The sequence below is a fragment of the Onychostoma macrolepis genome, chromosome 11 (assembly GCF_012432095.1).
Source record: "Onychostoma macrolepis isolate SWU-2019 chromosome 11, ASM1243209v1, whole genome shotgun sequence".
Classification (NCBI taxonomy): domain Eukaryota; kingdom Metazoa; phylum Chordata; class Actinopteri; order Cypriniformes; family Cyprinidae; genus Onychostoma; species Onychostoma macrolepis.
The window spans coordinates 3,614,676-3,640,733 of record NC_081165.1 but is presented as its reverse complement, the minus strand read 5'-3'; the positions used below and the strand labels follow the sequence as shown (position 1 = coordinate 3,640,733).

The following is a 26,058-nucleotide window of genomic DNA, read 5'->3' as shown; positions in this document are numbered from 1 at the left end:
AAAGCGAATGTACCACCCTCCCTGTAAATCGCCGTCCAAAGCCACGCCTCCTGAACACATATACACACACAGACCAGATGACCAGAGACAACATTACTACAATACACCATATCATATGAATGTACCTCTGAAGGTTCTGACTGCCTTCAGAAACGATTCAATGGCATTTTGTTTTCATCTTCGCTCCATGTAATACCTAGAGGAAGTGTTCTTAATCGCAATACTGCTTTGTCCACGGAGTTTACAGGAAACAGCTGTAATTAAGCTTTTCCATAAGCGCCACCTACTGTCAGAGAGTGGATTTACAGAGACTTACATTTACATTCAGCCTATATGCAGTTTCTGTCTGGTCAAAAACGGACCGAATTTGCATACCCAGCTGTAAATTTTTACCGGTTGATGAAAAACAAGCTTACGTGGATTCTACACCTTTAAACAATTCAGATAACTTATCTAGAATTATTTATGGAACAGATAAAATACATATGAAGAGTTTATTTGCAAAATCAGATAACAAATTTTTTTTAAATTGTCAAAAATCATGTTTTTTTATTATGTTATCATGTTTTTATTGTGTTAGCTATTTTTATTTTTTTGTTATTTTTTTAACCTAGTCAAAATAACCCAACTGCAGTTTGATTGAGATTAATTGGAATGCACAATGAAAAAACATGATTTCTGAGAATTGTTAAAAACGGAAGTTATCTGTTTTTGCAAATGAACTCTTCATATAATCATTTATTAATCAATTATCATTTTGACTTAACCCTTTTCTTTATTTAAAAACTGAAATGAGTTTACCTTTTTATGAAACTTTTTCAAAGCTTTATTTGAACATTTACATTAGATATTTGAACATGCTATTAAACTGTTGTCAGTCAAGTTGTCATTTAAAATCCGAACATCATTGGTAATGTTATTGTTTTAGTGATTGTGCAAACAAAAAGTTATTTTATTTGTTGTTTGTTGATTCTTAAATATAAAACTTGGTGAAGTGATTTATGTGTTGGTGCTTTTTGAACATCTCCAGCACATTTGAACAATACCATGATAATACTGATAAGCGTGATCATTTTGTTCGCTATAATCGTGATACGAAATTTTCATACCGTTACATCCCTAAGTATATCTTTAATTGGACTTCAGCACTATTTCCGCACAATGAAAGTGCATTAAGTAAAAAATTAGTTGTTCCAGTTTAGCAGTCTTTAAATATACCAGTTTAGTATACCAAAAGTACAATTGCAGGGTAAGAACATAAATACGTAATGTAACGAATGTATTTGTAGTATACTTAGCATAAAATAAATGTATTTCAAATACGTTTTATTATATTTATTTTTCACTAGGGTAACCAGTTCTAGACAAAAACATGTTCAACAGAAGAACCTTAAGAAAGAGATACCTCCTGCTTGTGTAGAGGGGTTGACTCCTTCTTCAAGTGTAGATGACAGGTAGACGAATGCAGCAGAGATGGAGGAATAAACAGGATCAAGGTTGATGTTAGTTACAGACAAGGCCAGGATAGCAAGAAACACAAGAGCGAAGCCTTCTACAAGAGCAAGAACAGATCAGGATTAAACAGGATCAGATTGGAAAAAAAGTTTTTTTGGAAGATTTCAGTTAGATGTAGATGTAGAACTGTACGCAGACACTGTACACAACAACTTTCAGTCCAAGGAAGTAACAGCACATAAACTTTATCTGGAGATGTTGGAGTAATTGGAGAAGAATAAAATGCCCAAAAACTAAAGCAGGGGTCGTCAACTCGGCATGGGGGTAATCATTGGCATTTGAGAAACAGAGATAAAAAGGTATATTTCATTTGGATGGATTTCCTTGCACATGCATACTGATCTACATTTTAAGGTAATGCTTTCTCATTGTTACATTACCTATACAGAAATAGGAGTTAAACACTAAGTGTGAGAATTAAACTGTTAACTAAAGAAAAATTGTAGTGCTCCAAATAGGAAAAAATAAATCCTTTTTACTGCAGGTGTGTAGAGCCAAGGGAATACTAGAATATGAACAAGAAGGTAGCTAGCCACACACTGAATCCAATACAGACTGAAAAAGTCTAGCAAAACATATTTTATTTTATAAATTGCATCATGCAAAAAGTGCAGAGTGCATGCGAGTTAAAAACAAGTGGAAAAGTGCTCGTTACACTTGTTGACACTTTTACACACCTGGAGCATTGGGCAGCCATTTTTGCTGTGGCACCCAGGGAGCAGTTGAGGGTTCGGTGTCTTGCTCAAGGGTCTCGCCTCAGTTGTGATATTGAAGGTGGAAGAGAGGGCTGTATATCCACTCCCCCCACCCACAATCCCTGCCAGTCCCAAGACTCAAACCTGTGACCTTTGGGTTATAAGACCGACTCTCTAACCATTAGGCCACAACTGCCTCCAATAGTGTTGCCTTTTAGTGAATTTTACAGTTTTTAAGCTAAAATATATGTGCACATTGTAGAAAAGCATATGCTTAATCACCGTTATAATTATATAGGAGTCAATAGAATTTTTTCTCACCTGTAAGGGGTCTCGAGCCCGAAAAAGTTTGAGAACCCCTGGTTTGGTCGACTAATCTAGGGTTTTTCAAACATGCATTGCACATTTTGTATGCCTCCCTTAAGCCAGGCGTACACTATGCGAGTTTGGACACTCGGGAAGTTGTGAGCCCTTGCAAACATTATAAGTCAGTTAATATGACAATTGTGTCAAAGCAACTGGAACACGGTTCGACTATACTGCATGCCAAGCTGGGCGACAATTATCAGAAGCTCAAGAGGTGATCCCAATATAAGTGGCACTGAGTGGCTATATATTTTAGAATCTTTCCACTGAATAACAGCCACCAAAACACACAAACAGCTGTTCAGAGTACCTAACTGTCTGGTAAATGCACAAAGCACACAAGACAGAGTGGCTGCGGGCGTGACAGGGTGGGTGTATCCTCCCCAGCTGTCAACTCACTCAGGGTGAAAGCTGAGAGAGTTATATCAATGGCTCTGAATTGTTTTAAGAACACTTTGGGCACATACTATGGTCTGCTCTTGGTTTACAAACCATGCAAGTCTCGCTGACTGAAATAGCGTGCATATTGCTGACTCACTTAATGGTAGCAAGTGTGACTAAAAAGCTCTGTTTTGAAAGAGAGTTATCTCGTGCCCCATAAAACTTAATCAGATTATTTCTCCCAACCGACTGGTTATCCATTTAATTATAAAAAGCTGATACAGCAGCTATGTACACTTTGAGCATAGAGGGTGTACAGCTGACACCCAAACACTCCTGTAAGAAGGACAAAACTACTGGGATTTGGCAGCTTACCAAATCCTCTTCTCTAGAGCTGCACCAATTCACAAAGACTTTCCATTTGGGAGTTTTACGTCAGTAGACACGATTCAGAAATCATTCTCAGCACTTGCTATGGAAGTTAAACTGATGCTGGCAGGCTCTGTTGAATGGCCAGACTTGCAGATTCTGTATATTTTGGTTGGGGTCATTTGCTTGAGAGAGGAAGTCCCTTTTCAGGAGAATGGGCAATGGGGGACCTGACAGCATCTCCAGCAGGTCCGGGAACCAGGGCTAACAGCGCTCTGACTCATGACTCATACCCCTGGCTGATTTTGTACAATACTTGGTGCAGGATATTCACTGAGGGAAATGCAAATTTGCTCTCTCTTGGCCAGTAGTGAGCATCCACTCCCAGTGTGGAATGCTCTGCCGGAGAGAAAAACAGCGGGCAGTGAGCTTTCTCCACTGACGTGAAGGGGTCCACTTCTGCCTACCCAAATACACTCCATAACTGCATCCACTGTCCGATGGTTTAGCTACCATTTTTCCTGGGCTACTCCGTACATTGACAGTGTGTCCGACCAGCAGCTGGTCTTAAAGAGCTGTTGTCCTCCAGGGAGCCAGTGTCTCTAGGCAACTGTGAGTCACCAAGATGTGCAGTGAGCCCTAGTGCCAAGTGTGTGCAGTAGGGATGGGAAGATTCCCCGATTTGCTCGGTGCATCGGCAAAAAAAGTTAACGATGCGATGAATCGGTTTAAAAAGTGTGCATCGGATACAAGTTAGCATTTGTATCGCGATGCATCGTTTCTAACATATTTGCATCGGTAAAAAACTATTTATTTATGTATGTGACTAGTGGACGCGCTACACTTTTATTGTTTAGAAAGTGACCAAAAATCTGACCAATATTTTATATGTAGATTGATTTCTCCTCTCGAAACTGTTTCTCAAGCACGTTCTCTCATCACAGCTGTGTGTGAATATGACGAATCACAACAACACTACGGAGACCTGAGGAAAAACTGGGATTAAAGTCCAAAACCTGACTTGAAATAACCTAACAAATCAATTGGGGCTAAAGCGGTTATAAATGAAAATGTAAGTTCACACAATTGAAATAATTTGTGCACGCTTATTCTTAAGCAGCTCTTAATGTCGATCATGGATCAAATCGATCCACCATGGCAAATAGCGAATATATTTGTGCAGTTTAATACATTTGAGATGTTTTGTTTTCCTCAGTACATATCACGAGTATATTTTTCATCTGTAAATATTAGAAAGTCATGCAAATATATCCATTTTGCTGTCAGGAGTGGGCTTACGCGAGTGGACGAGCGCAGCTGCGAGCATGCGCACTAAACAGACGGAGCGCAATAATTCAAATATGCATTTTATGATAGCAGTAACTGTAAGGAACTATTGTAATGGGTAAATAAAATGTAAGCTAATACAGTCCTAATTACTAAGCTCAGATGAGTTAATGTGTGTTTCTTATAGCAGTTAAAATGTAGTTTAAATTTAGTGATTTTAACTTTTAGTTTAATAATTGTTAATGCTTTAAAGAGCAATGTTAGATTGTAATGTTCTAATGCTATCTGTTCGAACTATAAAAGGTACAGCTGTTATAAAACCAGAGAGATAGTAGCCTATGTGAGAGAGTCAGTGGTAATATCATTGCATTCCTATTAGTCAGTGTTAGAGGAGCTCAGCTTAGCCTGACAGTTTGCCTGCTCTGAACCAGGTTAGCTTTCCAGCATAAGTAGCCACAGTGACTGAGGTTGATCTTTGTTAAATTTGCTTTATGGAACCAAATCATTTGACCTTGAGTCAGACTAACTGAAATAAGCCTGGGGGCTGTTTCATAAAAGACACTTAGAAAAGCGGGGATTAAAGTCCAAAACTTGATTTGAAATAACCCAACAAATAAACGGGACTAAAGCGGTTTGATAAACAACAATTTAAGTTCACGCAATCTCACTAATTCGGTCCAGGTTCAATGAATCAGGATAATTTGATGTGCATGCTTATTCTTAAGCAGCCCTTAATGTCGATCAATCCACCATGGCAAACAGCGAATATATATGTGCTGTTTAATGCATTTGAGACACTGTGTTTTCCTCAGTGCATAACTGACACGTCGCAGGTATATTTCTCATCTGTAAATGTTAGAAAATCATGCAAATATATAAATTTTGCTGTCAGGAGTGGGCGAGGCTTAAGCCCAATTTATACTTCTGCATCGAACCTACGCCGTAGCCTACGCAGAGACGCACAGGCCTACGCCGTACCTGACGTGCACCTCTCCAAAAATCTAACAGCGCGTCAATTCTACGCAAGCCCTGTGATTGGTCTGCTAGAACCCCTCCCTCTGTATGTACTTGAGTTTTGTGTGCGTTTATGAGCACTGTAATATAGTTTAATGTTACACCTTCTTATTTAAAATAAAACAAAGCAAAGAACAAGTGTCTTATCATTTATTATACTACATAGCACAGACGGAGCAGAATAGAATAATAGCGCAAGAATTCAGAATAAAATATACATTCTGCTAAAATATTTGTTGTTGAACATTAAATGTGACACATAGAATTTTAATCCTACATATAAGTGTATTTTTATGATAGCAGTAACGGTAAATCAAATGTAAGCTGGCTAATACAGCCATACTAGCTCAAATCAGTTAAATGTGTGTTCCTCTTATCAGTTAAAATGTAGTCTGATTTCAATCATTTATTTTAATTTTTAATTCAGTGATTTTATCTTTTGATTTAGTGTTTTTAATGCTTTAAAGAGCCATTTTAGATTGCAATGTTTTAATGTTCCAATAACCATAAAAAGTACAGCGGTCAAAATTCAGAGAGAAAGGCTGCATGGCTGGAAACCGCTGATCAACTAAACGCACAAGTAGAAACTATGTTAAAATGTCATTAGCCTACATTTTGGGCATAATACATTGAATACAGTTGGTTGTAGCCTATTTTTTATTTATTTGATTATTTAAGGTGTATTTTCTGTATACTTTTATTTTTGGACTAATAATAAATCAACTAATTGTATGTGAGAGAGTCAGTGGTAATATCGATGTTCTCCTATTGGTCAGTGTTAGAGGAGCTCAGCTTAGCCTGACAGTTTGCCTGCTCCTGACCAGGTTAGTTTCTCAGCATAAGTTGCCACAGTGACTGAGCTTGAGCTATGGTAATTTTGCTTTCAGAAACCAAATCAAATGAAAATAAATCAGAATTACTGAAATAAGCCTGGCTTATTTGGTAAACTAGTTTTATGAAACAGCCCCCTGGTCTATTTGGTAAACCTCGAGGCTTTAGAAGTCAGAAGACACAAGTTAATTTATGATTTGCTGTCTGTCTGAACCAAAGAAATAAAAGCGCTCATATTTTTCCATTGCAACGTATTGCATTCATATTGCGCTGAATCGAATCGAAATCGAATTGCACTGCATCGTAACGGGTGAATCATATCGCATCACATCGCTAGCTGCTTCATATGTATCTTCAATGTATCGTGTCGTTGGCTATACTTCGAGATGCGTATCGCATCGGCCTCAGTTATGGAGATGCACATCCATAGTGTGCAGGAATTCAGATCTTCAAACAGAGTGGAGTACCTGCATGTAAAGTAGTCCCATGAGACATTGCTGAGGCAGCTGCCATCAAACTGAGTGTTCTCTGAAAGCTCTATAGGGGGAGCGAGTTCAATGAATCAAACGTATGCATATTTGAGAAATGATTGTAAGATCAAATTTACGATGGTTTCTGCCCAACATTTTATAAATGAGGCCCCTGGGCTATTTGACTAGTCTCGCACATCCCTACTTAAAGGGATAGTTCACCAAAAAATTTCAATGAACTTTAATTTTTGGGTGAAATATTCCTTTAATAATACGTGAACTCTTGAAATATGTCTGAAAATGCAAATGTTCACTATGATCTCAAGCAAAATGCTGATTTGCATTATAAGGGAAATGTATAATGTACATAGACACAACAGACTCTGATGCTTTAAAATACCTCCTGCGTATTAAGGCCCAGATATGCTTCCTCCTTTAGCTGGGACATGTTTAATGGAAGAAATAAATCATAGCATTGTTTAACTCTTTCCCCGCAAGCATTTTTGAAAAAAGTTGCCAGCCACTGCCAGCATTTTTGATGATTTTCTGTAAAATTTCATAGCCCCCAGAATATTTTGTTGTATGAATATCTGAACAAACAATACATCAAAATAAAGAACAGACCCTTTACTTTTAATCAAAGAACATCCGTTTTTTATTCTAGTTTCATGCATTATTTTTTTATCAACACTTGAATGTAGGTAGATTTCATTAAAAAAAAAAGCAACATTTTGAGCAAAAAGCTGAGAAAATCGCATTTTTATCAAATACTACATCTGAATCATATTCCGTACAGTGATCAAAGCAAATATGCAGTAGATCACTTCCATCAGCACCCCAAAGCTTGCACAGTCCTTTACCACTTCCTGGAGCTATGCTTTTAGTATATGCTTACATATGAGATCGCTCGTTTCTGCATCTTTTTCGTATGTGTTTTTGATGGAGTGATTCTAGACTCATTCAGGAGATGCGTAATAGCGCCCCTGACCTGAGTGTATAACATTGAGAACGCGGAAACCAGGAAAATTCCGTGTTTGGCAGGGAAAGCATTGTCTTATGAATAATGTAAAATTCTGTGTTTGGCGGGGAAAGAGTTAATGTGTTCTAAAAAAGTTAAGTAATTCAAAAGAGACAGCATTAGAGAGAGACAACAGCAGATATATGTCACAGTTGGTTGCAGGCAAGGAGAATTAAATCATGGGTCTAAGAAAGGTGTTTCCCCATATCGTCAGCAAGCTATACACAATGTCGAGAGACCATCTCGAAATGGAACCCTGGGCTAGTTGACTAATCTCGCACAACCCTATTTAAAAGGGATAGCTCACCAAAACATGAAAATTAACTTTCATTTTTGGTTGAAGTACCTGAAGTACTTTAATAACATTTGGTCAGTGTTTTACAAACAAAATTTTAGTTCAGAAAAGTACAGTTCCTCAAAAATAGACATGTTCACACCATGGTGCATCTGGAGCCTTGTACATGGAATCCAAAACCATAACAACATCAACAACAACAACAATAATAATAATGATACTATATAGCTGACATTAGTGTGTCCCATAAAACTATAAAATAAAATAATTAATAATAGTGATAATAGTATTAGTATTTATAGTATTTATTTAGCATTTTTAAATAAAATAAACAAAATAATAAATAGAGTGTGAAGTGTGATAATACTATTATATTTTGAAGAAAAAAGTGAGTATTAAATAAAAATACATTTTTTATTTAATAATTTATAGTACAATTAAAAATTCAATGCTAATATTTACTTTTTTATTATTATTATTATTATTATATATTTTTTTAAATCAGCAAGCTTTTATTTTGGCGGGTTGCGGGCAAGTAAGTATATGAAACTGGGAGTGCATAGCTAAGATTTATGCTTTCAGTTTGATTGGAAATCTTATACAGTATTACAGTTAAACGATCTAAATCGTTGATTGTGGATCACTTGTCAGCCATGTTGGTACACAAATGAGCGGTCTTAACTATTTACACAGCACTTTTTTTTTTTTGGTCGCGCATGCACACCACTTATATGCACCCCCTGTATATATATAATACACACACATAATAATAATAAATGTACATATCTATATTTGTTACTGAAGGTTTATGTGTATTTATTTATTTCAGGGAGGTAATATAGGAGATCCAGTAGAATTTGTGAAATTTCTTCTGAATTTGTGATTTCTCATGAAATAGTATCTTATTACCTTAATGTCCTTTTTTCCTGTAGGCGTCGTAACAGTCTCTTCACTGTTGCTATGCTCTTGATCCTGTTCCTGGTCTTGATCCAGACTGAGGTCGGCATCAGCTTCATCTCCAGAAAGAAACTGCGGCTGCTCACTCTCACTCTTCTGAGACAGACCATCATGAATTTCACCCAGTGTGGATACCGGTTGACAAAATTCTGTTTGACACACAATAGCAGAATGTTTAGGGCTTTACTTAGAACTGATACAGTCTGTCCATGCAATAGAAAAAAAAAAAGTTTTATTTGAGACAAGCAATGGTGTATACATTACAAAAAAAAAAAAAAAATACCTAACATTAAAAAAAAGAAACCCTATTTCTTCTGGGTTTCCAGTAAAAATATCAATAAAATATGATCAGTAAATAATTAAGCAACTTGAAGTCAACGTAAAATTGCAATTTATCTTATTTTGTTTCATAATATATGTTATGTAATGTTATATTAAGTTGTAGTATATATAATATACAATATATAATACATTATATTGTGTAATATTATATACTGTGCACAATTCAGGTTTCTAAGAGTCATCCACAAAAGAAATGGGCACTGATAAAATACCCACTATAATATAATGAATTATATTTTATATGTTGCTTTCAAAAAATGTAATTTAATCATAATACAAATATTTTTCTATATAAATATTAACAAGTTATTTCTGAATGGTAATGAAATGAGAAAGGTGCTCTCTGCAGCCACTAAACAATTGCCCTAAACCAATGCATTACATCTAATCTTATATTATTAATATACATTGTTATTACAAATTATTTGATCTTACATCAGAAGCACAAATAGTATAATTCAGTAATATGTACACAAAACGTGCTTAACTACTTAAAATGTCTATTATTTTCAAATGTTTTAGAGAACCACAGGCAAAGAAGATAGCAACCTTCAAAACTCCTTTCCACCACTGAAGTGCAAACGTTTCACTTTAATGTGAGAGGGTTTCCCGTGGACAACTTAAACAGCCTTTTGAAAGGACAAATCTTTACATACATATTTGCATTACATAAAATGGAGCACATCCTCTTCAGCGTGTGTCACAATGATGTATACAAATCTACTTATTAAGGTATACATTGAATGGATGGGTGATAGTTTAGCATTTCAGAATCATGCATTTAGTACAATGTCAAGGTTAATCTTGAAGAAGTTTGTAAAGCGAATAATGCATAAGTAAGAACCTCAAAGACAATGTTCAGGGGTTCAATTATGTTCTATGTTCAACTATGGCACAAGTTACGTCACTACCAATAGAGTTCAACGGATTTTGCGACCATAGTTGGCTATCGATGCTTTTGAGTAACTCATCTCAGACTAGGGTTAAAATGTGGAGCGTATTGGACAGTGAGTACTTCTGAAAAAAGAGTTCTGAAGGAAGGATGTTCAGTTCTTGTTGCTTGATGGTTCCATTCCATGCCAGTCGGCACAGATATGGTTTCGTTTTCCACTGTAGAGCTTAGAGTAGTGCTAACAGAGCTCAGAATACAAATGCATTAAGTGAAGTAAAGTGAAGTGATGTGTAGCCAAGTATGGTGACCCATACTCGGAATTTGTGCTCTGCATTTAACCCATCCAAGTGCACACACACTGTGAACACACACCTGGAGCAGTGGGCAGCCATATTGCTATGGTGCCTAGGGAGCAGTTGGGGGTTCGGTGCCTTGCTCAAGGGTCTAACCTCAGTTGTGGCATTGAGGGTGGAAGAGAGCACTGGTTATTCACTCCTGAATGGATGGACCTGAGACTCGAACCTGACTCTATCTGAACCTACTCAATTCATGTACTACTATGTGATGTGACTAAACTCACAGTACAGGGCTTGACATTAACCCTTGTTTGGGACAAGGGGCAAGTGAAAGAGCATTTTATTTGCCCTACAAAACAAGTAGCCAGATTAAAACATTAATAACAAAAAATATGAGGGCAAGCACCAACATTTCGATGAGAATGATTCTGATTTTATTACATTCAGTGTAAATGGCAACTGATAATGAATAATGTATTGACAAGATTTGCACACAGCCTGTCTTTGTGTGAGAGAGAGAAACTTATGAAGAAATCAAAATAAATGAACGTAACAGCACACACAAGGAAACAAACATGAACAATTGTGGCAAAAATTCAAAATGTTGCATTTTTGAACAAATCAGGTGAGTCAGTGAAACATTCATAAACGCAGTGTTTTGCTTCATTCGTAAAATGAATTGTAAGGATCCACTCGTCGGCCCAAAAGCGCAGTCCAGTGACCTGGTTGAAGGTATTCTGCGTGTTCTGTCTTTTTCTTGTGCTTCTGCAAAGTTCACTTAATTTATCAAGATTTTGTTTCAATTTTAGTCTAGCTCCATGTTTATTCTGACTCCAAATTCAAATGATCTTTCAATTTAGACTTATTTCTAATGAAAAAATTATCACAAATATCGATTATATATTAATTTAGATATTGGATTATTTTGAAAATCCTATACTTTCAATAATTTGGCCCGATGTTGCATTTGAATCTTGCATAGCCTGCGCGGATTTCACGATGACAAACTCACCAACCTGATTTTCATCAGATGATGTAGGTTGACTAATAGCTTTAAATCAGCCGCATACTACATGCTTTTAATAAAAAGTGTAGTTTACTTAGCCATTTCCCATACAACTTGCTAAATCAGTGATAGACAGAAATCAAAAGATCACCGATGAAGTGCCTACTGCTCCATTCATCCATGCACCTTCAGTTTGTACTATCCTGGCTGTAGATTTGAGATAACATCAATCAAACAACAAAGCAATTGTGTCCCTCTGTGGGGAAAGAAAAAAACATTGTTAACGTTGGAAATCTGCACTCTCATATCAAACCAACTGTGAAAAGTCTGGGAATTACTCTGGACTCTTCCTTTAAGTTTGATCAACACATAAACTTGATCAAACAACAGTAGTCAAGCTTTTTTCATCTGAAACTTCTGTCTAGAGTAAAGCCTTTTCTGTCCCCAAAAGATCTTGAAAGAGTCACATATGCTTTCGTTTGATCTCGATTGGACTATTGTAATTCTTTATATGCTGGAATTTCCCAGTCCTCTATTACAACCTCTGTTACCTGTCTGAACTTTTTAAAATCTGAACACATCAGGCAGGTGTCTACGATCCAAAAACAGTTACTCTCTAGCGCAGCCTCGAATACGACTGAAGTCAAGAGGGGATCGTGCTTTTTATCTGAGATCCCTGTCCTTTGTACATGAGTTTAAATCGAAGTTTAATTTATCTTCTGGCTCGAGCATTTAGCAATTCTTAATTATGTTTTATTTTTATTATGTCTTATTGCTTTCTTTCTTTTTTATCTTGTATCTTAGTTTTATACTCAGTAAAGCACAGTGGTCAACTCCTGTTGTGTTTATTTGTGCTATATAAATAAATGAAATTAATGAATGAACATCAGCCTCCACATGATCTACTAGTCATAATGATTTCAGAAGAGTTCAGAATAAATCAAATATATAGCGGTTTATATAGCGTTTTTCTTGGTGCAGCGGCCTCCAGCGAGTGCAGTATTCAGTGTCCGACCAGAAATGTAGTGGGGATGGGAGGCTCGCATCCCCAAAGGAGGCTATTAGAGCAGACAAATCGGACCCTTTCTGCTGGTCATCCACTTCGGGGCACCGAGCTGGCTGCTTAGACTACATCAGAGGCCAGTTTTGAGAGATTGGTTCCCTTAGTAGACTCTTTGGCAGCATGGAAGTGCCTGTCAAACGTGTCTCAATGGGTCCAGCAGACTGTGGAGAGAGGCTACAGAATCCAATTCGGTTCTTGTCCGCTTCGATTTAATGGGGTCACGCCCACAATGGTATGCCCCAAGCATGCTCTGGTGATGGAACAAGAAGTGGCAAATCTCCTGAGGAAGGAGGCCACAGAGTATGTCCCTTCACCTGAGAGAAATTCCGGATTTTACAGCTGATACTTCATTGTTCCAAGAAGGATGGGGGTTGCGTCCTATTATAGATCTGCACCAACTCAACCACTCTGTCAAGATGTTCAGATTCAAAATGCTGACGCTAAAATAGATCGTCACTCAATTTAGATCCGAGGACTGCTTTGTCACCATAGATTTGAAGGATGCATTCTTCCACATTTCCATCCTTCACATGCACAGGAAGTTCCTGAGGTTTGCTTTCGGGGGCAAAACATACCAATATAGGTTTCTTCCGTTCTTCCATGGGAGATTCTGATCTGAAGGGACCTTCTGGCAGGCATTCTGTCCTCCTCTCTTCTGGGGTCCAAACCAAGAGAAGCTTAATTTAGTGTGTCCAGTTCTAGCACTTGACATCTATGTCCACAGAGCTGCCCTGCAGTCAAAGCGTTTGTGCTCTGGAAAGCATCAAAATGTTCTATTTTCAACGTGTTTTTGCAGTTCTGAGCAATGTAGCCAATCACAGATATATCTGTTGATTTCTTGAATTCAATGGCCAATTAGAGGCATTTAAGTCAGAAATCCCTCACTACTGAAAACATCAGTTTTTTGTCCAGTGCAGCTCTGCACACTTGAGAATCATCTCATAACAAAGTGCAGACGTGATGTAAATAAGAGATTTGTTGTGTAGTGTGGAGAGATTCAGTTTCAGGAATAACATTTCTAATCAGCAGTTAAGGACAATCCAGTTTATTAAACACTGGCAACCTCTTTATGTTATTCTTGACTGTGCTGTTATTATTAACTGCTTTGATGCCATGCAATAAGCTAGGACTTTGTTTTGATACTTATGTAAAGACATTTTTGTGAACTTTTTGTGCACATCAGTCCAATGAGTCTAATGGTTAGAGAGTCAGCCTTGTAACCCAAAGGTCACAGCGGTTGAGTCTAAGTATTGGCAGGAATTTTAGGTGGGGGGAGTGAATGTACAGCACTCCCTCTTCCACCTTCAGTACCCATGACTGAGATGCCCTTGAGCAAGGTACTAAACCTCCCCGGGTGCTGCAGCGAATGGCTGCCCACTGCTCAAGACAAAATGGAGCACAGATGAAAAAAATAAAATAAAAATAATAATATATATACAGGGCTGGAAATGCGGGGGGGACGGAGTCCGGGGAGTGAATTTCGAGGGGGGACGGCGTTTCATTTCCAACTATTTGGAAATAAGGCTTCAGTCATTCAAAAGACTACGAAAGCGATCCCAGTTCTGCATATAAATGTAGCGCTGTGTTTATGGTTCGCTGCACAATGCCGTCTTTTGCCATTTAATACCTGCAGACTGCAGCCAATAGAAATGCTTCTCTATCGCTGCACGTCCTGCTCCTCCCAGCACGGACCGTGAAAGCAGACTGCAGTTGTTGTCATTCATTGTAACAAACAAAGTGTAGAGAGATGTAAATAATATATTAAGTGTGCAGTGTAGAGAGCTTCATTCATTAAAATAGAAGTTTGTGAGATAGCGACGAACGGAGGGTAACAGCTTTTTAATGAGAGTTTGAAAATGTGAAATTGAATTTATACAACAGTTTTTGATTTTATACAAAAGTTAATATTAAGTGACTTACATTTTAGGAACACTTAGCTGTGTCTCATTTAGAAGGCTGCGTCCTCCGGAGGTCTCATTCGAAGGGTGCATACGTCATCGAGGCTGTCTCATTTCAGAAAAGCATGTAGGACACTCCGAATGCGATCTTCGAATGCGACCTTCTTTCACAGGAATTCGGAGGATGCAACAGGTGTATCCTTCGCTGCTACAGATAACCCACAATTCTTTGCGTCGCCATAAACAACCGTCGTTAATTTGAAAAATGGCAGCTGTAGCAGATGTACACACAAGCGCAGATGTGGTGTTTTCAACTTAACTTAAATTGCCACCAATAAAAACGGATAAACTTTGTTCTTAATATCCTCCTCCTTTTTTTCTCTAACAGCTGTCTGTTGTACGAACGCTGCAGCTCCTCAAAAATAAAACAAGCTTTCCAAATTTAGAAATAATTTTCCTTCATTTAAGTAGTGTGAGAGTGAAACGATGCTCTAAATGTGTTGGCAAATCACTATCTATCTCATCTATCTTGAACATTTTATAATGTCCCTGAGTTTGTACTTAGAAAATTAATAACAAAATGTGCATAGGGAAAATGTGAAAATTAATAACAAAATGTGCATAGTGTCTGTGATTTTTGGCAACAATGTAAGCGTTTACTTGTGTTCCTTTCTTGTAAAAAATATTTGATAAAAAAACTGACTGTAAAGTTATGTCTCTCAGTCTGAACTCAACCCGTCACACTAACCATTCTTCGCCCATAATAATTTAGTCTCCACTCATATGTGACTTCATTCAGGTCTCTTTAATAGTGGTGCAGAAAATGGTTAGTGGTATCATACATTTTATTCATATTTTTGAGGCATGTTATGGTCAGGGAGGGTACTGTCAAGCTTAACAACTCAACCCCGTCATATAAAATTAAGATGGAAAATTATTACTTTTACAACATTTTATTTTAATTCATAAGTATATACAATGTGTTTATTTTATTGCTGCCATATATGGTCTACTCTCCTATGCTACATGAGCAGCAGTTGCCATTTTGTGTGAAAAACCACAACCCCGTCACAAATATATGTATTTCTCATTGTTACAGGGTTGTAAACTTGTGACAGGGTTGAGTTATTTGCTTCATTTATTAATAATTTGAATGAAAAAATATAAAATAGTTATGGTTTCAGTAAATATATATACTCCAAAATCATGACAACTCATATATTTTTTTTTTATATAATTTTTGACATGATATGTCCACTTAAACGTGGACAAGCATCATACATCAGAAATTGTGCCCACATTTGCAGCAGAAAGACAATGTTGGCCATGCAGATATGTTGACCCAGAAACAAGGGGACAATATAAGAGAGAAACAAAACCAAAAATTTAAATTTAAGGCAATGTATCCCTTCAAATGTGTTATAGTCTTCAACCCGATTACACCTTGTCACATTAATATTTTTAGAAAAATATAGGGAAGACAATTAAGAACAAAAGTATTTCTTGCTGATTACCATCTGACATGTTAAGGGCTAAAACAATAAAATTGTGTTTTTAGTTAAAATTTTAAATTAAAAATGTTTTTCACAAAAATAAAGAGACTGTAGACACAATTTGTGTATTTTTAGCTTCAGTCCTATAAAAATGTGAAAATGATGATAAATGTTATCATTAAATTGTTATCAGGGACACAAGAGCAGTAGGTCGATGTTTGTTTTATAACAATTTCTGTGTAAAATCCTTTTTAAACCAATCCCATTTTGTCTGTTACGGGGTTGAGAAAAAAAAAAAAAAAAAGGAAAAAAACTCAAATTGACAAAAGGTCTTTAATGCCCGAGGTGGGAAAATATGATATTTTGAATATGATATATTAAAATATGCTGAATATTTTTTGGAGGTTTGATATGTGCCTAATGATATGGTGCATTTAGAAGTTGAAAAACATGTATATTCCAAGTTTAAATGTTACAGAATCCCAGGAATGACCCTCCTGTCATTGATCAGATAGTATGTTCCTATTTTTTATTTTTTTTAAGTAGGAGCACTAGTGCTCCTCAAAAGAAATGTAAGCATAGAGTCCTCAAGAATGTAATATTAAAAACTAACTGCAAACGTTTTTGCAAAGTAATATGTGCAAATTCACACACTATGTATCTTTAATTTGGCCAGAATTGCAGTGCTTGTCTAAATATACAAGAAAGTTTAGAGAAAATATTAAATATGTTGTTAATAAATGTTATTATAGATTATATAATAATCTCCCCGCAAAAAAAGCTTGAGTCCCCCCAGTGAATATATATATATATACTGAATGCCTTGGCCATGGCAAGGCAACAAATTTAAAAGAGTGTGTTATTAAGGGTAGTCGTGGCCTAATGGTTAGGGAGTTGGGCTTGTAACCTGAAGGTTGCTGGTTTGATTCTTGCACCGGCAGGAATTGAAGGTGGGGATTGTGAATGAACAGAACTCTCTCCACCTTTGATACCATGACTAAGGTGCCCTTGAGCAAGGCACCCCTAATTGCTCCCCGGGGTGCTGGAGCAAGGCTGTTCACTGTGTGTGTGTGTGTGTGCGCACTTGTTCACTACTCACTGCTGTGTGTGTGCACTTGGATGGGTTAAATGCAGAGCACCATTTCGAGTATGGGTCACCATACTTGACAATACGTCACAACTTAACTTATAACTTCAGCATACATTGGCTGATTTTGATCAAACTTCAGCAGTTTGTTTGTTGAAGTAGACTGTTCACATAGATGTGACTATGCTTCAAAGTTATAGTGACACCAACTGGCAGCGTACTGACTTAGTATCCAGCAAGATAAACATTTATACTCAATAAAAGGACTTGACTCCAGGGGAGTTGACTCCGTTTCAATAAGGAGGTTCAACCAACTCTTACCGTGTTGACTTACCATGAGATGGAAAACTTTTTTTGGTTTCAGAACGGCTGAATTGTGTTAGTTCATTCAACTCTGAGTAGGCTGAATCTGTGTTTAGCGCGTGCACCACGACTATGAAAAGTCATGATCAGCAGAGTGCTGAAATTACAATTCACCATGGCAACAGCACCCGACAAAAAGACGTCCGCGTACACGTCAATACGTAACTTTAATTCTTAAATGAACTGTTAATAACTTAATAACTGTTATAATATCAATCAAGGTAAAGCTTTAAGCATAAATTAAATATCATTCAGTGTCTATTTCAGTGCACTGCAGCTTTTCTCACATAGTCTAACACTCTTTTCACATAATTAAATATTTTCTAATCCAACCTGTTACATTTCTTAATTAGAGTAATAAAATTAACTACTGACTTGTACTCAGTCAACAGCAAGAAGGCAATGGGAGAACCTGCACCAGCACCACTGACAGATGAAGAGGAGTTGGTTAAGTATCAGAAGAATTTTAAAATCTTTATGGAAAAAGAATAACTGTTTCTTTTGTATTTTCAGGAAATAAAGATGTCCAAAAAAATTGTGAATAATTTATTTAACAGCTGGTGGTTACGGCATATATCTCGTAGGCTACTACCCCTCCATCTGGCATCCTTCCATTCCATACAGTAATCAGTTTCATTTTCAGAAGGTGCAATGGTGGGGATATGCTTGTCATCAATGCATCCAACCACACTGAAAATCCTGAAGGAAATTCTGATTACTTCCAGAGGTCACAGAAAGAATGTTATCAAGTGAACGTCATTTATCAGATTAGCCTCATTTAAACCGATTGCTACACCACTAACCTACAGTCCTGTGAAACTCCTCTTTGACGGATTTGCCCAGGAAAAAATGATCAGAATGAGTGTGAGAGAGTGACGCACACTTTCCTTATCGGTCTGCATCACTGATCTATAATAGAGATTAGATATAGATCAGTGGTCTGCATACAGCGGCCTTACTAATGTGCTCTGCATCTCCGATGTTTTAAAGAAAACTTCATGCATGTGATATGCATATGCATGTGAATATGGCAAAAAAAAAAAAAGTATATAAAAAAGAATTTATTAAAAATAACATTTAGTCTTGTTTCCATGAAGGTAAAAAAATAATTTAAGTGCATTTTTCTTATTTTGCAAACTGATTTGCCTGCTCCCGACCAGGGGTGTGTTTCCCAAAAGCATCGTTAGCTAACTATGGTTGTTAGTTCCACTGAACTTTATTGGTAACAACAGAACTTGCGACCATAGTTGCTTTTGGGAAACGCACCCCAGGTTAGGGTCACAGAGCAAGTTACCACGGTAACTGACTCTGAGTATAAGTTACCTCTCTTTCAGAAACGGGCTTGACTTACACTGCTTTCTCGGGTTTGACAAACCTCCCATTTTGAAACGGAAAACGTCGTAACCTTGGTTCCCTGAGATACGGAACGAGTACTGCATCTTGTCTAAAGACGCTACAGGAAAAGCCTTTTTTCCTTCTGACTGAAGCCTTATTCAATCAAGCAGTGAAAAAACGAACCAATGGCTCGGCAGCAGAGCACGAGCCTATGGCAACGGAGCCCACCAGAGCCCGCCAGAATGGGCGGAGCCGTCTGGCTATATAAGCGGCCGTTTCGCCATAGGAACTCAGGTTTCCTCGACTGAAGTGACGACCGAGTCGTGCAGCTATCCAGCACGGCAAGTACACAGTACTCGTTCCGTATCTCAGGGAACCGAGGTTACGACAGTAACCGAGTACGTTCCCTGTCGATACTCCACTTATACTGCGTCTTGTCTAAAGACGCTACGGGAACACAATTCAATTACGCCGTGCTGATAGAGGAACGACTCAATTTACACCACCTTAAGAATTCAATGCTTAAGGGAAGTATAAAAAAGACCCAAGGCTAAAGCGGGCTAAACTCAAGGAGGTCATGCCCGGCCTGGATAATCACTCCAGAACCTCTTGTATTTTGACACCGAGGGCCGAACATACAAGTAACCAATCAGAGGTCTTGAGCGCCATGCGTTCAAGGGTTCTCCGTCGGAAAGTTCCCATGCATACTGTGCCTTTAAGCAGAGAGGACTCTGGCCTATAAAGCCGGTACCTCCAGGTTATAAAACCTAGCAAATGTGGATGGTGAGGCCCAGCCGGCCGCCGCACAGGTCTCTGTAATAGACAAACCACTAGACCACGCCCACGACGAGGCAATGCCTCTTATGGAGTGGGCTCGTACTCCGATGGGGTATTGTAGGCCCAAGGACGAGTACGCTAGCGTAACGGCATCCACTATCCATCTGGAGAGCCTCTGCTTCGTAACAGGAAGCCCTCTGGCACGGATATCGAAGCTAACAAAGAGTTGTTCCGATCTCCTGAAGTAGATTCTCAAAGCTCTGACAGGGCAGAGCAAGGATAACTCCCGGTCCTCATCAGAGGGAGGAAGCACGGAGAGCGTGATGACTTGAGCTCTGAATGGAGGTCGGGCCAAGGGTGCCAAATTGTCCCGTTCGCTTGAGACAGGAGGTCCCGTCTCAGGGGAATGGGCCACGGGGCTGCTATGAGCAGCTGAGTCAGCTCTGACAACCAAGGTTGATTTTTTCACAGGGGGGTCACCAAGAGGACCCTGTGTCCCCGCTCCTTGATTCGCCTGATAACCTGCGGGATCAGGGCAATCGGGGGGAATGCATAAAGGAGGAGGTTGGGCCATTCGTGGGCCAGCGCATCCTCGACCTTTGAATAATAAGTCAGGCAGTGAGAGTTGTCTCCTGAGGCGAAGAGGTCTACCTCGGCCTCGCTGAAGATCTCCCAAATTCTCTGAACCGTCTGCGGGTGGACATTGCCCCTCACTCCTCTGAGGGGACATTGCTACTAGATAACTTGTCCGCTCCGTAGTTCAATCTGCCCGGTATGTACGCTGCTTTCAGTGAGCGCAGATGGGGTAGAGACCACTCTAGAAGGCGTTCTGCCAATAGGCAAAGGTGCTTTGAGGAGAGGCCTCCTTGGTGATTTATGTAGGACACTACAGACATGCTGTCCGAGCGGATTAGCACGTGGTGTCCTTTCAGGTATGGCAGGAAGAACTGGCATGCATGACATAGTGCTAGCATTTCCAAGCAGTTGATGTGAAGCCGCTTCTCCGCTTTCGACCAATGGCCGAAAGCTGGTCTGCCCTCGCACAGTGCTCCCCTGTGTTGGAGGCGTCTGTCGTGATGACCTTTCTCCTGCAAACCATTCCCATAGCCACTCCTTTTTCCATCCAATGAAGGTCTCTCCAGGGGGCTAGGGCTGTCACACAGGCCTGGCTCACCCCGATACGCAGGAGTCCGTGACGCCATGCATGTGATGGAACTTGAGGTTTCAGGCCATGAGGCCTAGCATTCTTTGAAACATCTTGAGAGGGCGAGTGGCACCGATCTCGAGGAGGTTGTGAGTTCTCGCATGACCAGAGCACGGTCTGGTGCGACTACGGCTCTCATTTGAGTCGAGTTGAGAACTGTTCCCAGGAACGATATACGTTGACTGGGAGACAGCCTGCTCTTGGCGAAATTGACCCTGAGTCCCAGGTGCTCTAGGTGGCTGAGGAGGAGGGTTCTGTGCGATAAAAGTTCCACCTCTGACTGGGCCAGAACGAGCCAGTCGTCGAGGTAGTTGAGAATGTGGACTCCCATCTGTCTCAGAGGGGAGAGAGCCGCGTCCATGCACTTCGTAAAAGTGCGGGGGGCCAGAGACAGTCCAAAGGGAAGGACCGTGTACTAATAAGCCACTCCCTCGAAGGAGAATCTCAAGAATCGTCTGTGGTGGGGGGCTATCTGGACGTGAAAGTATGCATCTTTCAGGTCCGGGGAAGAAACCAGTCCCCTGGCTGAATCTGCGAGAGGATCTGTTTCAATGTGATCAGCCTGAACTACCTTTTCATGAGGGCGCAATTTAGGCGTCTGAGATCGAGGATGGGCCGAATGCCACCATCCATTTTGGGGACGAGGAAATAACGGCTGTAGAAGCCTGACTCGCTCTGAGCTGGAGGAACTCTTTCTATTGCTCCTTTTTCCAGCAGAATCATCACCTCTGAGCGTAGAACGTGGGCGTTCTCGCTTCGTACTGAGGTGGAGACCACGCCACTGAAGTGCGGGGGTCTTTAAGCGAACTGAAGTGAGTAACCTCGTTTTATTATCCCCATAACCCACTCTAAGACTCCAGGGATGGCCTGCCAGGCCTCGGCCCGCGTGGCGAGGGGTTGGATAAACTCGAGTGGCCGGCAGCACGGGGGCAGGGCACTCGTGAGACACGGAAGAGGAATTTTGCTCTCTTTTTGAGAATGTTTGTGTTTTATTTTTCCCACTATAACAGCGGGTGGTTGCTTGGGAGCTTGTACGGGCCCTATAACTGCAACAAACACATCTCCCTCCGCACCCGGTGTTGAACGGGGTGATAAGAGGCTCCAGAGAGGCTGTTTGGGGGGCAGTCCGGCCGTGGTGGAACTCTGTCCCTTCCTCTTCCTGTTCTGCAGATCATTGAAGACGCCGGAGGCGCTGGGTCCAACGCTATCCTAGGTCGGGGGCCCTGGCGCTTAGGAAAAGGTTGGCGTCTGGCAGGTTTCGCTGGCTGCTGAGTCGGCGGCTTAGGGCGACTGGAAGCAGCTACGGAGCTGGAGCATTTGGGCAGGAAGTGTCACATGGCCTGGGACGACTTCTGTGCCTCAGTAAAAACGGCACGCGGAAACTGAGCCGACGTGAGCTCGCTCTCAGCCGTGCGCTGAGATCCTCTGCCCCGCTGTTTTTTCCTCACAGGTCCCTGCGAGGAAGAAAACGGGAGGGCGTGAGGGGCGGAGTCACTCTCTACAGTGAGAACAATCAGTGCCAGCGAGCGCGGCATTTGCATGGGATTTCCCCAAGCAGGAAACACATTCGCTGTGGCCGTCATCGGCGTGCAAGGGAGACACCGCAATAACGGCGTGGCATTTGCAACAACACCGCTACTCTTTTAGAAGAATGCGTGAGCTTCGCCGGATGGCTGCAGGGGAGTGGGACCGGAACCGCTGCGATGCTGATGGCGCTAAGAGGAGGCGGATTCAGCCGAGCAGAGGTCGCTGGTTCCAGCTGCGAGGCATTTCCACGCTGAGCAGGCTTCCTGGATCAGTGAAGAGACGAAGTCGTCGTCGTCGCTGAAGGAGAAGACATCTGAGTTCCTATGGCGAAACGGCCGCTTATATAGCCAGACGGCTCCGGGCTCTGGCGGGCTCCGTCGCCATTGGTTCGTTTTTTACACACTGCACGAACCAATGGCTGTGCAGTTTCACTGCGTGATTGAATAAGGCTTCAGTCAGAAGGAAAAAAGGCTTTTCCCATAGCGTCTTTAGACAAGACGCAGTACGAGTGGAGTATCGACAGGGAACCCAGTTTCCCTAATTTCAGGGTTAGCATTCTCAGAGTTTTAACTGAAACGGGCCCCAGGAAGTCATAGCTCAGTTGATTTACAAATTATAATGTGTTAAACTGTAAAATAAATGAAAAAAGATCGTAATAAACTGTAACATGAGTTCAGTTACATCCAATATGAGATAATCATGCAAAATTTTTACACAGTATAAACATACTGAGAGATAAGATCTTAAGCATGTGGCAATACAGATATTTTCTGTCCTGCCCGTTTGTTGACTTTCATTTTCTCTGTCACCGTCTTCCAAATAAAATATATTAGGATGGGAGGCGAGGACCAATTAAGAGGAGGAGTCCATGTATATAGGGCAAGGTTAAGAGACTGGAGGGAAGTTCAACTGCCCAGAACCTTTGTGTCACGTTCCCTTTTGAAGGCAGTCCTTGCAGGTGGATTTTTTGGAGTGTGCGTTTCTAGGGATCCTAGAGAGGAGGCCGTGATACCTGCTTTGCCTGTTGCTAACGGGCATTTCTCTTGGCTGGCGAATGCCTCTTTGTCGATTTTGTGATTGAACTGGAGCAGGCTGACCCTACCGATGTTTCTAAGTCATTCTTTGCCACCCGTGCTGCCAGCTTGGTCACTGTTCGCTCTAATCACAGTCACACATTTGCCTGTTGCTAAAGGGCATTTCTCTTGGCTGGCGAATGCCTCTTTGTCGATTTTGTGATTGAACTGGAGCAGGCTGACCCTACCGATGTTTCTGAGTCATTCTTTGCCACCCGTGCTGCTAGCTTGGTCACCGTTCGCTCTAATCACAGTCACACATACACTCATCGCACTAATTTCTGCATATTTAAAAAGTGCTGTTTTGTTTGGTTTGTTTTTGTTAGTTTATTTTTCAATTTCTTTTTTTTTAAAAGTGGAATTGTGGTGCTTAATGATCTGAAAACTTGTCAAGTCAAGTCAAGTCACTTTTATTTATATAGCACTTTTAACAATACAGATTGTGTCAAAGCACTTAACAGTATCAAATTGGAGGATAGAGTGTCAGTAATGCATAATGATAAGATTAAACACTCAATTTTCAGTTAAAGGCATTTCATTATTGAATTCAGAGATGTCATTGTCTAGCTCAGTATTAGTATTGCTCAATAATATAGTATTGTCCATACTATATTACCTCATTAAAAATAAAGAAAGTTGCATACAACTTTTCCTGTAGTGTTGCCTTTGTTCTAACGTTATCTCTTTTGTATGTAGCAGATGGTTTTGTTTGTCTGTTGTGCTATCCTGGATGAATGAATTAATATAAAAATGTTGTGGCAGGTATATGCTTGTCTGGCGCCCGAATATCAGTAACTGATTGTGTTTTTTCTTTTTTTTCTTTGAGGCTTTCGGTCTGAAAGTCGAGTAAAAACTCGAGTGCAGTTAGGACTCAGCATCATCACACAGGAGACCTGGGTTCGGTTCCCGCTTCAGATAGTTTTTTTTTTGTATGTTTGTTAACTTTTGTTGTATTTTGGGACAACCACCGTTACAAGCAGTGCAAAGATATTATAATATAAGGGTCATTCGACGAAATTGGTGCCTTTTCCACTTCGAAAAATTGGAAAATAAAATAAATAATATTTTTTAAATATCCATGTAATTAAGACACCTTAAAATGACAAGAAATGTTATTGTGCCATTTCAGGCTATGCAATTTATTATTTTATGACTATTTGATGATTTGATATTTTTATGAACCCTGTTACCGACACAAGCGTTACTAGATACTATAGTTTCATTAAAACTATATGATAGTTCTCACATATATGAGCAGCATTTCAGTCTCTCTTTTCACTGGGATTGTTTCAAATTTTGGATTTTTTATTTTTGTTTTATATTTGTCATTCAGATGACCAAGAATATGATAATTTTAGAGGGCTTTGTCCAAAATAAAATATAGTTAAAGTTGCAATGGAAAAACCTGGAAGGCTGTATCAAATATCATTTTTAAAAATTTTAAGAAATTGATGCCAGAAATAGGATTGACAGAGTAACAGGACGCATATTCTTCAGCACACTGCACATATCTGTTTACATTAATGTAAAGTTTTTTGTATTACATTGTTTTGCACTTACTTGACATAGTTATACGACAATAGTAAACAGCAAATTTTTCAGTTAAAGTCACTTCATTGTTGATTTAGCGCATTACATTTCTAAAAGATCTAATGTTTTAAAGGGTTATTTCACCCCAAAAAAAGAACATTCTGTCATTAATTACTCACCCTCATGTCGTTCCAAACCAGTAAGACCTTCATTACACAAATTAAGATATTTTTGATGGAATCTGAGAGCTCTCTGACCCTCCATAGGCAGCAAGGATATTACCACAATCAACGCACAGAAACGTAGCAAGGACATCGGTAAAATAGTCCATGTGACATATCAGGGGTTCAACCATAATTTTACGAAGCTGCGAGAATACTTTTTGTGCGCATGAGTTATGAAAAAAAAGTGTTTTATTGAAACTGATCATCCTATCCTGGTCATTAACAACAACAATAGTAATAACAACAATACCAACGGTACTAACTAAAAATGTAACTGATGCTCATATGCCACTAAATCATATAGGCATATCTTTAAAATGTTTGAATTTTACACAGACAATCTTTAAAAACTGAGTGAAACCTAATCTATGTCATCCCTGTTACCCACATGTGAAAACCTGTTACTCTAAAAAGTAACAGGTTGACAGTAACAGCTTTGATGATTTCAAACAAATTTGCTAATTGCTAGCTAATAGTCATGTTCACAAAAGCACATGTTGTACACTTTGAAAGGGTGTTACTTGTAGATATTGATTATATTGAAAGTAATAAATAACTGTTTAAATATACATTTTAAATATGGTAACAGTATTGACACCGCATGATGGCCCCCCTCAGTCAAGCCTCATATCATCAGAAATAGAACAGTATAGAGTGAGAGAAACATGCTTGTGTTTTAAGTGTAGCAATCCTGGCTGAGAGATAATGTAACCTCCAAGAAGTGATGTTACTTGAATGTACATTATTTTA

At 39.5% G+C, this 26,058-nt stretch overlaps 1 protein-coding gene across 15 annotated transcripts in view; it reads right to left on the bottom strand.

The window, feature by feature from the left end:
* The window catches only part of LOC131549370 (band 4.1-like protein 1), a 303,307-nt gene that overhangs the window by 66,058 nt on the left and 211,191 nt on the right, over window positions 1-26,058 (bottom strand). For 13 of the 15 annotated variants that reach the window (XM_058791485.1, XM_058791490.1, XM_058791497.1 and 10 more), the window contains 2 exons: window positions 9,151-9,347; window positions 1,406-1,435 (listed from right to left, as the gene is read on the bottom strand). In XM_058791485.1, coding sequence (XP_058647468.1) covers window positions 1,406-1,435; window positions 9,151-9,347 — 227 coding nt within the window. The remainder of the gene's footprint in view (window positions 1-1,405; window positions 1,436-9,150; window positions 9,348-26,058) is intronic. The other 2 variants (XM_058791489.1, XM_058791493.1) reach the window with 2 other exon arrangements.